Source organism: Gadus morhua, chromosome 18, assembly GCF_902167405.1.
Source record: "Gadus morhua chromosome 18, gadMor3.0, whole genome shotgun sequence".
Taxonomy (NCBI): Eukaryota; Metazoa; Chordata; class Actinopteri; order Gadiformes; family Gadidae; genus Gadus; species Gadus morhua.
Genome location: NC_044065.1, coordinates 17,608,515 through 17,621,654, shown reverse-complemented (window position 1 = coordinate 17,621,654; position 13,140 = coordinate 17,608,515). Strand labels below are relative to the sequence as shown.

At 41.7% G+C, this 13,140-nt stretch overlaps 1 protein-coding gene across 3 annotated transcripts in view; it reads right to left on the bottom strand.

Annotated features, from left to right (window-relative positions):
- The window catches only part of tdrd1 (tudor domain containing 1), a 40,299-nt gene extending 30,488 nt beyond the window's left edge, over positions 1-9,811 (bottom strand). For 2 of the 3 annotated variants that reach the window (XM_030339931.1, XM_030339932.1), the window contains exons 1-6: positions 9,762-9,811; positions 8,958-9,089; positions 8,809-8,846; positions 8,627-8,687; positions 1,599-1,713; positions 924-999 (exon numbers count right to left, since the gene is read on the bottom strand). In XM_030339931.1, coding sequence (XP_030195791.1) covers positions 924-999; positions 1,599-1,713; positions 8,627-8,687; positions 8,809-8,846; positions 8,958-9,089; positions 9,762-9,804 — 465 coding nt within the window. In that variant the 5' untranslated portion in view covers positions 9,805-9,811. Of the gene's footprint in view, positions 1-923; positions 1,000-1,598; positions 1,714-8,626; positions 8,688-8,808; positions 8,847-8,957; positions 9,090-9,330 lie in introns of all 3 variants that reach the window. The other variant, XM_030339933.1, reaches the window with a different exon arrangement.
- Between the last annotated feature and the right edge of the window lie 3,329 nt (positions 9,812-13,140).

The following is a 13,140-nucleotide window of genomic DNA, read 5'->3' as shown; positions in this document are numbered from 1 at the left end:
GGGTATGGAATTCTCTTTTTTGGCCATTTTGGCAAAATTACTTAAAATCCTTATCATAACCCACTTACAGCCACTGAGTTAGAAGTACCGACATGAAAATTAAACAAGTCAATCATCTGTGGAACGGGCAGGTCTCGAAAAACACAAGCCAATGATTTCCAGACCCACAGAGTGGCATTGGACAGTAAGTACGTCAATCAAACGGGCGTACTGCACTACCCCCTCCCCCTCCCCCGCACGACCCCTTCGTGCACGTACTCAACCCTTGTGACCCAGACCAAGCTTCTGTTTGTTGTTATCCTGCGGTAGCTACTGGAGCTAGCTAACTAGCTAATGGCTCGCTCGTGCATGATTGCGCGTCCATGTACTTGGAATGGGTGGAGTCAAGAGTCAGCGTTGAAGGAGAGGGGGTAGGACCATTTGAGTTGTGTGTTTTCAAAATCTGCTGGCGTTTCGCAAATCCCATACCCAACCTTTAACGAAGGAATCTTACAATTTTTCACCTTACTAAAAAAATACCATAATTAAGAGGAAAGAGTTAAATCCTAAGTTTTCGCTAGTCTCCCTAATACCTCCCATCATAATGCTCATACACAGTGATGGTACTACAACAGTATTGCAGAGGGTTGTAAGATTCCCTTCAAGGACTCAAACAAAAACACTTATTTCTAGTGTCCAGATTTCATCTTAATACAGTGGGTTCACTGACACTTTATGGATGTTGTGTCTTGCAGCAAGTTAACGATGCTACAGAGTGTTCCCCTGTTGCAGACCATGATTAAGTTAATGTTTCCTCTCGGTAGATGAGACCCAAACACCCTCCGATTGAGTCTCAAGAGCTCTTTAGCTGCTCTCGGATTGGATTTAAACTGTATTTATTTGTTCCTGCTCCTGCAAGATAATTGAAAATGGGCGATCTTTACCTCTGGCTCTGGCTGGGTTTGGGTCTGACTGGGTCCATCAACTATCTGTTGACATGGGATCTCCTTGGCCTTCTCACTAAACAACACAAGTCATCATTTTCGGAAAAGCATGTAGGGCTGGGTAAAAATATCGATTCATCAATGCAATGCAATTTATTTGTTCTTGATTCAATTTCGAATCAGAATTTTTTTGAAATCGATTTAGATTAAAAAAGAGAAAGCAGCATACTCAATCACTGTAATCTAGAAGCGAATTGTAAATGTACATGCCCTTTTACATTTGTCCATGTTATGATTATTACTTTTATGCTGCAAGTTTAGCTCAGGAACAATACTATACAATGGTGTATTACCTTTTTGCTAGTTAAAGCATAATGAAATGGTCAATTCATTTTGAAATGGTTAATTCTAAATAATATTTAGGTATTTTTTTTATCTGCACGTATTGAATCGATATCGAAGCAATTGGATCAATATCAAATCAATGTAGAAATCGAATTAAGACCTAAAGAATCGAATTGAAAGGTACCTGACAATACCCAGCCCTAGTGCTAATACAAGTACCTTGTTGCTCAATGTTATAGTCAGCGTTCAAATGGTCATAGTTTATTAAAGTTTCGTGGCTGACTGTCAGACGTGACTTTATGGATAAACTGGCCCGAGACCAGAGCTTACCCTTCATATTTAGCGGTCTTGGAGAGGCACATGTGTCTGTGGGCCTTCCAGTCCTCTTGGTGACACAGAGCGGAGCAGTAGAAGGTCTTTATGCAGCCATTACACCGGAAGGTTCCTGCAAAACACAGTACGTTGCTTAGACCACCCGAGACCACCCAGAGGCTTCCAGGTCCACAGTGGTCTTGCCCGGATTTTGGAGAACTCCATAGAGGCACGTGACTTTAGGGATAAAGAAGGTATATCCATATTTTGAAAATATCCAACTATTAAAATGATGTCAATGACAACTGCTGTATATTCTCGGGACATGTTATCTTGACAGATGTGGCAGGGCTGTACAGTGCGACAGTTTTGATCGCATTTGCTATTAAAATATATAACGTGCGAAGAGAAAGACAAGTCCACTCGCACCGGTGCGAAAGGGTGAGAAGGACCCGTGCTGAAAAAAAAGACTTTCTGTACGGCTTTCAAAGGCACTGCTTAGCGCGAGTGTGTGGGAGCATGATGGGAGCGATGCATGTAGGGAAATGTATTTCGAATTATAGGCTCGCCAGTTCCGCTCAACTACTAAAAAACTACATTTCCCGAACATTCACACGCTGAGGAAGAGTCTTTGTAACGGAAGCGGGAAATTCACTTTTTAAGCAAAACAGAAAAATTAAAAGGTATTTCTCTGTATTCGGAAGTTCTTCTTCATCAAATAAAGATGGAAACTTGGAAAAAAATCCACGTATGGAAGAGATTGACTCGGCGACCACAAGCACGGAACTGGCACCTTCGGACGAAGCCGACTCCACCCATGACTCCGTCTCGGCCAACGGAAAATCGTACAGGTTTAACCCCCAGTGGTTAAAAGCTTTCAATTGGCTGGTCTACGACCAATCCTAGTAGTCTATGTTTTGTAAATATTGCCTCGAGGCAGGGGAAAGGACATCAGAGGTTAATAAATAAGTGTTTGTTAAATTTGTAATAATTACTTAATTTGGTTGAATGTGTTCACCACTTCTGGCTGCTGATGTTTAAAAAAAGGCTCTCATAGTCACTTTACTAATTAATATGTTCATTGTCACTTTACTGTTAAATTTGTTCATATTGAGTTACTTTTGTATACATGTCCTATTATGTTCATATAGTTACATCTGAATAAAATATATTTTTTGACTATAGTATGTGTGCTACCAAAATTATTTTTGTGCTACTGAATTTTTTTGCTTGCTAGCACCAGTGCTACCATTTTAAAAAGTAAGCGTACAGCCCTGTGTGGTATAGTATATTGCATATACACTTTAAATGCTTGGTTACGTTATACTGCAATCATTTTTGCGATAAACATAACAGACTGGTCCAGATGCTTTATATTCCTGCTCTTAAAATATATCGACAGCAGGAAGCGAAGGGACAATCAGCAACGAACGTCCCCGTAGGTCTAGCAGTCTTAACGGATGGCCCGCGACAGTGTTTCCCCAAGATTTTATTTGTAACAGTGGTGCTGTGAGCTGGTAACCTAAACCTTTGAAAAAATACCTTTAAATGGTTACTTCTGGTGAGAGTTTTTGGGGGAAAATGTACCGATTGAGCTTCCAAATATGACATAACCAACAGAGTCAAGGTATCTGCTGAGACCAGATCATGTGAAAATATGCCTTGAACTTGGCAGAAACTATTTTTATTTTTCTCAATATTTGTTTCCACCTTTTTCGGTTTGTACCACCAGGCCTGAACAATTTATAGGGGAAACCCTGTGCATTAGGGATGGGCAAAACGATTATTTTCCGGGAATCAGTTCTTTCAGTTCCGTTCACTACCACGATTCGTCCGTTTGAATCAAATCCAACAGGTGTCTGTCATTTGCTGAATCTTTTGAGAACGTTTTAGACTCAATCAATATAAGGTTGCGGGTAACGGGGAGACGGAGCTCTGTTCGTTTGTATATTTTATTTACCGGATTTTCTTTTGGTTTTATGTTAAAAAAAAAAAGAATCAAAGAATCAGTTCTCTTGTTTTAGGAATCAGTTCTCGTCGTTCACCTTCGGGATTAGTTTGTTGTAAACTTATCGCAACCGACCCATCCCTACTGTGCATACATTATATTAACAAACATATATACATGTTTTCATATGTATCTAAATTTCCCCATATCGTTGCCCTACAGTACTATTTTATATGCTTCTCAGAATTTGACTAATTTCATCACACAAGTTATGCAAGACAATCAAGCAGTCTTGAGAAAAAGATTGAGATAATCAGCTGAAAATTGTGTTTTAAATTTTTTTTGTACCAAACCAATACACTATATATATATCTGCCTAGTCCGGGAGAGTAAACTGCAGCCAATAGACAGAGCCCAACTATCTGTTTATACCCCGTTTACACCATCCCGCTAATGGCCGCTAATGGCCGATGGACCACCGATGTGGAAGTTGGGGTGATTCGGGTGACATCGGGCTAAAAATGTATGATCGGGTCAATTTATCGGGGTAGCATTTACACATACCCGATGTTATAACGATAAAATAACGATTTATGCCAGGGAAGACACCCGAAGTGTGTTTGGCGTCATTTGACGTAATTTCGAATGACGCCAAACACGTAAAATGACGCGTTTGGCGTCATTTCGCGTCATTTCGGGAGAAGGCAAAGGGGAGACTGGTTTAGACTGATATTTATTTATATATTTATTTATATTACTATAGCGATTTTATAATAATAGAACGCCGGTTCTAAATGGGCGAAGTACCCTGTAATTATAAAAGTAGGACATCCATCCATCACCCCCTATTTATACCCAAGTGGCAGATTGAGGTTCTTCCTTAACACAATCTGGTCATTCACAATCGTTATTTGTCTAGGGTTCTCGAGGGTCTTTCGTGTGTTGAGGTTGCCGATATAAAGATAAAACACGATAAAGCGCGGAAGATTAACGAATATAGCCGATGTGCCCAGGAAAATTCCCGAACGATTTGCGATGTCTTAGGTTATACTCCCGTTCTATTCCCGATTATAGCCGATTAGCCCATAGCAACACCTGGTAACCGATTCTACCCCGATAGACCCAAAATTAACAAACATGTTCGTTCTTTGCCGATGTTGCCCGATGTTGCCCGATCATTGAGCATTTCTTCCCGTTTCTTCCCGTTGTCTAACGATGTTCCCGGGAAGAGTAACGGTGTTTCCCGATGCAACCACGCTATTTGCCGATGTTATAACGATAGCTGCTGATTTAGCCATCGGGCACCATCGGGGCCCACTATCGGGTAGGTGTAAACAGGGCATTACCAGTAATAAGCCTTATTGGCCCGAGAGAAATTGACGGTGACATTTAAAAATACAAAGCCAAGACCCCAATCTATCTTCCATTTTAACAGCTTATTGCTAAAACTGCCAGAAGCTGAACCTGGCGGATTTGCCAAGTATCTCTGCTAATAGAAATGCGTCACAGATGTGCGACAATTAATCACAGTTGGCCATGAAGGGAATTGCCGCTGCTCAGCTTCACTACTTAAATAAACAGCCATGTTATTTATGTAGTGCAACTATAATTAAACCACAGTTCAGTTTACTCATGCAAAATGCGAAACATTACAACTTAAATGTTGTGGAATTTATGTTTTAGAGATGACAAATGTGTTGGGGCTTTTACTGGTCTACTGCAGGCGCGTCGTTAGCAATTGAAAACATCCGGGGCTTTAGCCCGGGGGGGAGCACCGTCCTGACTCCTGCTGCTACGGTATCTTAATTAATTAAATAATTAATTAATTAATTAATGTATCGATTAATTAATTAAGGGCGCCCCCAACACATAGGTCGCCTATGCCGAGCGCCAGGGCAAAAATAAGACATTAGAATAGCTATAGATATAGCCTGCGTGCACCTACCCGATGTCAAGAAGCCATCGCTGCTCCGACGGACCTTTCTCCCCCAGCCAGGCAACGGCAAGTAAGTAGTGGTCTGCTTTTATGTTTCATTTTTAAGTTATTACTTATTGTCAGTGTAGGTTTAATGTTACAGATAAAAACATGCTTTATATTTCAGGCATGCAAACTGGCTCGGGGTGAAAAAGGTGAGAATGATGCGTGAGCTGAGAAAACACAGACCCACTATAGGGTTCCAGGTTTATACTCCGGGGAGTTTTCTTTTACATTTTTTAATGTATTAGGGTTAGTCACAAGCTAAAAAAAAATTACAGGACTGCGCACAATTACGAACAAAGCATTAATTTATAATGTGCAAGGGCAGCCCCAATAGGTACATAACTTATTACAAAATTAAGAAAGAATATTGAGAAGAATAAAAAGAGGTGGGAGGACAGGGCAATAGGAGTATGCCATTATTTATTTTTCTTCTTGGCCTGGACCAGTGTCTCAAGGCTGCAAAACAGCGACTTCTCTCACCTATATCGACTAGTATGTATCAACACAACTGGTGACCCCGCTGAAAAATTCTCTTTCGGCGCGTTTCCACCTGAGGGTGCGTTCGGTTCGGTTCGCAAAGTTGCGGCACGGTTCGCGTTTCCACTGCCAAAAGTGGGCGTGACATGGGGATAAAAACAAACCGCGAGGTATTATTCTGGACAATGGACGTGTCGCGTAAAACGTTAGCTTGGGCGAACAAGGAGGTGGAGCATGGACCTATTAAAGAAGACAATACTTTATTAAAGCATGCAATTGTGATGTAGAACAAAATAAAAAGAAAACAAAGTGCTTGCATGATATTGAAGCCTACAGCGATCGTTACTTAACTTGTGTGGTGGTGCCTTATCATTTGTTTACCCTTCACTCCCATTGGCTGAATCGATGAGAACGTCTTAGATAATATAAGGTCGCGGGGAGACGAAGCTCTGTTCGTTTGTATATTTTATTTACGTGACCATATTTTTGTAATGTTTGTTTTGGGAATCAGTTCTCGTCGTTCACCTTCGGGATGTTTACGTAGCTGCCGCGGCGATCGACATCCGGCCTACCATGAGGGTACTGTCGGCGGTGGAAACGCTCGGTGGAAACGAGGCATTTAAAGGCTCCGCTGGGCTCACGCTTGGCCGTTTCAGATGGTAGGCGACTTTCCGCTCGCGCTGTCGGTTGGCCACGCGGCTTCACGAGGGCGCGCATGCGTTCGACAGGCACGGAAGCGACAGTTCCACGCGAGTGCGCCCACTTGTCGTGCCGCCTGACAGAATGCTGCGCCTTCTCTCTGTCCGCTCGCCTCTCCATTGAGAATGTATAAGCAGGCGCTACAAGGACCCCCCCCCCCCCCAAAAAAAAAAGTTTTCTCAACGGATCTCCACGAATCACACAAGTGGTCAATTTTGTCTTCAAAACGGCGAATTTCGCCGAAAGGTGACTAGTTTGCATGCCTGATATTTAGTCAGCATTTCAGAGTTCTAATGTTTTCCCGGAATATGCATTCCTAAACTGTTCCTAAACACGTCAAGTTCTCTTTAAGATCGCATGAGATGATATGTGCTATCGCGCGACCTGTAACCAGGAAGTAAACACTCGCTTGCATGAAATGATATGCGCTATCGCGCGACGTGTAACCAGGATGTAGATTTAAATAATGAAAAAATAATCTTCCCAGACTGTTTCTGTTACTTGCTTATGCTGTATGCACGTTGTTTAAGAAGCTTATCTCCATATAAATCTGAGCTGTACATGAATCTGTTGATGAAGTCTCATTTCGACTCCTTCCTCCACTTCACTATTCATGTTCTGTTGCTTGCAGTTAACTACAGCCGCCCTTCCTGGGTAACGCCACCACCAATCCCTGGTCATCCATTGAAGCCATCTCTCTCACTCTGCACAGTCACACTGTTGCCGCTTCATTCTCATTGTCTCATAATCTCATTATTATGGCTGCTGTGGATGCTTTAAAAAATAAACATTTTTCTCTTAGGTAAAATCAAACCAGTGGGATGTTAGATTGAAAACCTCCAAAGCAATGTATTAAAAATTGAAAGTCCTATGTGAAGTTTCTTTTTTGGGGATTTTCAAAATGAGGTACCAGAATGGATTGTCAACCCACTGTTTCTCAACCCTCTCCGATTCTTACTATGAGTAGTAGTATTGCATGCATACAGTACTCACATCAGCGCCACAGTAAGCCTATAGAGGCTGCAACCATTTGCTTCTCAAAAGATTGTAGTGTTTTAGAATGAACAACCACTAGAGAGACAAGACAAGACTAATTTTGATTGACAAGTTGGCTAGATTTATATATGTAGGCCTATTTATATTATTTTTTTATTTATAAGAATGAAAGAAATTGTGTAATGAAAGAATAAAACGATGCATTTTTGTTTGAATAACATCTTGCTCCCGCGGCCAGTGCCAGCGCCGGCATTGCAAGGGGAGGGATATTACGTACATTTGCAGGAGGCGGGATAAGTGCGGCCGCTGTCACTCAGGTTTGTTTTGGTTTGACGCAGACAGCATGGAGGCAGAACAGACCGCAGAAGTCAACGCGATCGTCTTCAATGTTGCTGCAACGATGCAGCATATATTCAGAAGAGCAGCCAGTACTTACGTGTATGAAAGCAGCTATATATATGTATATACATAATTTTTTTTTTTTTAATTTTTTTTTTTTTTTACGGCTGAGATCCGGGGCTGATCCCAAAAGATCCGGGGCTATAGCCCCGAATGCCCAGGTCTAACGACGCGCCTGGTCTACTGCTAGGTAGAGGAACATGAGGCGTGTGGGCGGGCAGAGGGATGCCCTGAGGAACCAATAGCAATGGCATTCCAAAAAGAAAAAAAGTCAGCTTTTGAAAAACTCAATGATATAATGATAATGTATAAAAATGTGTTAAATTACGAGATATCCGCTACTTCCATTGGTGAATTTAGGGATATATCCTGTGTTTAAAATGTACGATAAGAAATGCCGGTATACACAGCTCAGAAAAAAGGCATAAGGTTTGAAGTAAAAAGTTGAGCAGACCATATTGTTTTCAAAACAATCCATAAATAAAAATGCTTAGAAGGACCCGATGGTTCAGTGAGTGGGAGCACCTCAGATGACGGTTAATTTACCTTGCTTACTGCAGTAGTTGCAGAAGTTCAGGACTATTGGTGGAGGAGAGGATCCTTTCAGCTGAGAAACAAAATAGTAACATTTTTTAAATAAGTTCCCAAAACGAGTTATCAGGGTAGTGGCAAGAACTACCCCGGGACTCGTTTGTTTGACAAAAAGGAAAACGAAGGCGAATACCTACCGAATCATCCACTTCCATAATGATAGACGGTGCATCCCCTGTAACAATAAAAAAAAAGTTTCGTTCACTCATTCACAAATCCCTGATTTTTATACCATCCCCTCGCTGAAACCACAGATGCTGATAACGGAAGCGTGCGTCCGGCACACCTCTGGCGAAGGAGAGGACTGGCGGTGACAGCGGGAAGGCCGGTGCGCCCCCCGGGCCAGTGGACGGTCTTCTCAGCGGAATGTGCATGTTTGGTCCAAAAGCCATCAGGTCAACGTTTTGCACGGACATTTCTGTCGATTCAAATTGGGCTCTTGAGAGTTAATTATACACGGTTAGTCATATATGCAAGTATATCACGCTCAGAACACTGAATAATATAAACCTACATTGATGTAATGTAGGTTTAAACCTACATTGGCATGGCGAAACAAAGAAGATGAGATCAGACTCATTCTTCACTCATTCTTTAAGTTCAGCTCTCAGGCTGAACTTAAACCCTAACCCAAACACATTCAAGTTCACCTTACACACCGTGTCAACCAGGCAAGGCGACAGCCGGCTCGTCAGGGTGCCTTTTTCAGGGATACCCCCAGCTAGGAGACGCCGGGGATCGAACCAGCAACGTTCCGGGTACCGGCCAAACCGCTCTAGTTGCGGAACCACATGCAGCAGCTATACCGATATATTTATTACTCTGCTTGAGCGATATAAGCTAACGTGTTGTTTAAGAAAACTCAAAAACTTTTCCACCCTGCTGCTAATGTCGGCCAGCACGTGCTTTAGCCGAGGTGAGCTAAAAATGTATTGCTAGCAACCTAGAAAAAACGTGCACCCGGTGATGCACGTTTTACCAGTAAATACCTCGGCAGCTGATAAAAGTTCACTATGATAGAGAACTAAGAAACACTACACAAACTCTGAGGATAATTGTGTGCACGGACTGCGTTACGGTTTCCATTTACCTGCTTCCATGCGTTCCGAATCCGATGACTGCCAAACGCGCATGCGCAGCGCAAACCATGGACCACACTGAAAACGTCATGACATGATGATTGATTAAATTGATTTAATAAATATGCTGCACTTATTTTAATATACCAGATGGAAATGTGTCACTATGAAATAAATGTGGCATTAAACAAATAAATGTAGCATGATGGGAAAAAGTTCCCGGATTTACATACAGTGTGGCAAAGTCCCCTGAACAGTAATCCTTTAGAAAAACTTCCTTCTAAAAAATAAAAACGTGTTTTTATTTCACTATATTGATTATATTTACATTTATTTATAAATGGATTGCCTCATTTATTTATTCATTTGCATGTGTTTTATTTATTTATTTAATATTGATTCACGCATTCCATATCAGTCAATGTTTCCTTCATATATTTGTTGTGGTTTTAGGTTTTACCACCCTCCTAGTTTTTAAATGTATAGTTTAAACTGGTTAAACTATAACCTGAAAATGAATATATCCAGTATATATTAATACTGTATGCTTTCCATCCCTAAAGGTTATTATGGTTAGACTGTGTGTGTGTGTGTGTGTGTGTGTGTGTGTGTGTGTGTGTGTGTGTGTGTGTGTGTGTGTGTGTGTGTGTGTGTGTGTGTGTGTGTGTGTGTGTGTGTGTGTGTTTGTGTGTGATAGAGAGAGAGAGCACATGCCAACTTGATAGGTAGCTAGGAAGCACCAGATACTACGCTAAAATACTACAATAAAAAAATATGTTCCAAAAATGACTCTGAACGCTGTCTCACGGTATGATTGGTTTCAAACCGGTAAATGAGTGATTATGTGAGCGTGTGTGTGTCTAACTAAGCCCCATCTGCTCCTCTGTAGCATACGTCACCTTATAAAGCAATACCACTGACTGTTACAAGGCACTCGCAAACAAACACAACTAATTCCACATATGTGGACTGGATCACAGATATGATATCCATGACATTGCGTTTGTATTCAAATTTGTGTGATTGAGGAACAGTGTATCTCCTCCTCCTTTCCCAATACCCCCCTTTCTCTTTGGTTTATCTGATTATTCTTTTGAACGAGTAAGGACATAACAGAACGTTATCTACAGTATTTTTGGTTTTAAGCAGGGCTGATGTCCCTGTCTACCTCAGGCTGATGCGCCTCTAGTCAACCACAAAGGCATCCTCTGTGACGGTCTGAAAGTTTGGCAGCAGATGCTGTTTCTTTGCACGCGTATTCAAACACGCATGCTATTCTCCAGCAGCCTCTCCTGCTGACTTCTAATTGAGTTTTGATAAGCATTCTTGCATTCAAGCATCATGTGGGAGGTTGGCTGTTCCCCAGCTGAATTGCTGAGAGTCATGGCGATGCCAAACTAAGTCTTTAATCCCTCGCAACATCCATGTGCTTTGCCACCTCTATCCAGAAATCCTAAATTTCATTCTCAAGAGATGATCACCCTTCCTTGCTGCTCTCCCCTCCCATTCAACAACTGCGTTAAGCAGAGACAAGAAAGAGACCTCATCCTGCTGAAGCATGGTAGGCTGCTGCACCCGGCACAGTGAAAGAGATCAGGTTTTGATGGTTTCTTGATTCACATTGTCCAAGTGTGTCTTCTAGGCTGGTTCACATTGTCATTGACTGTCTTCTTGGCTGGTTCTTATTGTCCGGGAGTGTCTTCTAGGCTGGTTCACATGTCTTTGAGGGCCTTCTTGATGTAGTTTCTGCAACAAGTTTTCATGTCTTGTAACAGTTTTAGAATTATTCCTCCGGCATCACTCTTTAGAGAAACAGCAAAACTGATCTCCAAAGTCAAAGCCTTAAACTGAAAGAGATGCTCACTGGAAAAGTAAAATTCCCACATCCCATCATTGAAGTTCTGTTATTGGTGATGCAACGCTTTTCTCTTTTTCTTTTAACAGGAAGTGTAAATGCACTCATGATACTGCGCAAAGCACACACTAGACACGTCCACTGACTGCAAGTCATTGGGACTCATAAGGCTCCTCATACGTTGTCAGCTGCTTAGTGGAATTGCAGAAGCATGTGTATGTCTGTTGGATCATGTATTCAACATTACAGCTTTGAATGCACAAAGCTGACACACTTGATTTACAAAGCTGACACACTTGATTTACAAAGCTGTCACACTTGACTTACAAAGCTGACACACTTGATTTACAAAGCTGACACACTTGATTTACAAAGCTGACACACTTGATTTACAAAGCAGTCACACTTGATTTACAAAGCTGACACACTTGATTTACAAAGCTGTCAAACATTCCGTGCCTGAACTCCTGTGAGGATAGAGTTGGCCAATGCAATCATGTTTATGCACAATGTACGTATTGCAGTCGGGAACTTGATCAGCAATTCTTTGTTAATTTCCATCTGTTCAGGTTAATGATCCTTCCAATGTGCTGACTTTTTTAGCTTGCTTTTTGCTGTAGAATCGAACAACTTTGCTCAACTGCTTTCTCGCTTCTCTTGTTGATAATCAAAAGTATATGGCTAGTTCGGCATTTCTTCAATGAGCTCCTGGTGTAAAACAGTCCGTACACTGCATTTATAAGTGCTGTGCACTTTGTATGGTGAATATTGATGCCTTTCTTTTTATTGCCTTCCAAGAAACTCCAAGTTCAAACGATATTAACTCCAGAGGGTAGTTGTTTTGCAGTCCACGCTACAATGCAAAACAATGCTAAAGTTAACAATCATATAATCACACCAGGTTCTATGGTTTACATCGGTGGTCAGCTGTCAAATGAACGACAAGCTATATGAGCAGCTAATGGCTGAGTCTGAAGGGTTCACCTAATCCCGATGGTGGGCCCTTACCTCAGACCTGCTTAGACTGCTGGAAGCGATCATCTCCACTCCTTTACTCCTTGCCCATTTTATTTTCAGCCATATTCGGCCCATTTGCTGCCTGGCATTTTGCTACTGTTGTGCTCGTAATATGGGTTCCGTCTTCTCACCTCTCGCTCATATCTCCTAATCTGCCTCTAGCTTTTGTCTCTATTTCTATTATTTCTTTCCAGCAACACCAGCTCCTTATCTTTCCCTTTTGTATTCTTCTTTAAGTTAGCTGCCTTAATTGCTTTTGTGATCTCCTATCTCACCTGCTACTCAAATGTTTTGCACCTCCCTCACTTTGTGTGTTTGTTTGTGGTTTTCCCTGCCTTAAAGCGTCCCTGTTTATGTTTGCCACGGAACCACCAATATACACACACACACACACACACACACACACACACACACACACACACACACACACACACACAGACAGACAGACAGACAGACAGACGCACGTTTGGTCTAGTTTCAACTGTATTTTCATAATGTCTTATATTCTTTAGGTAACC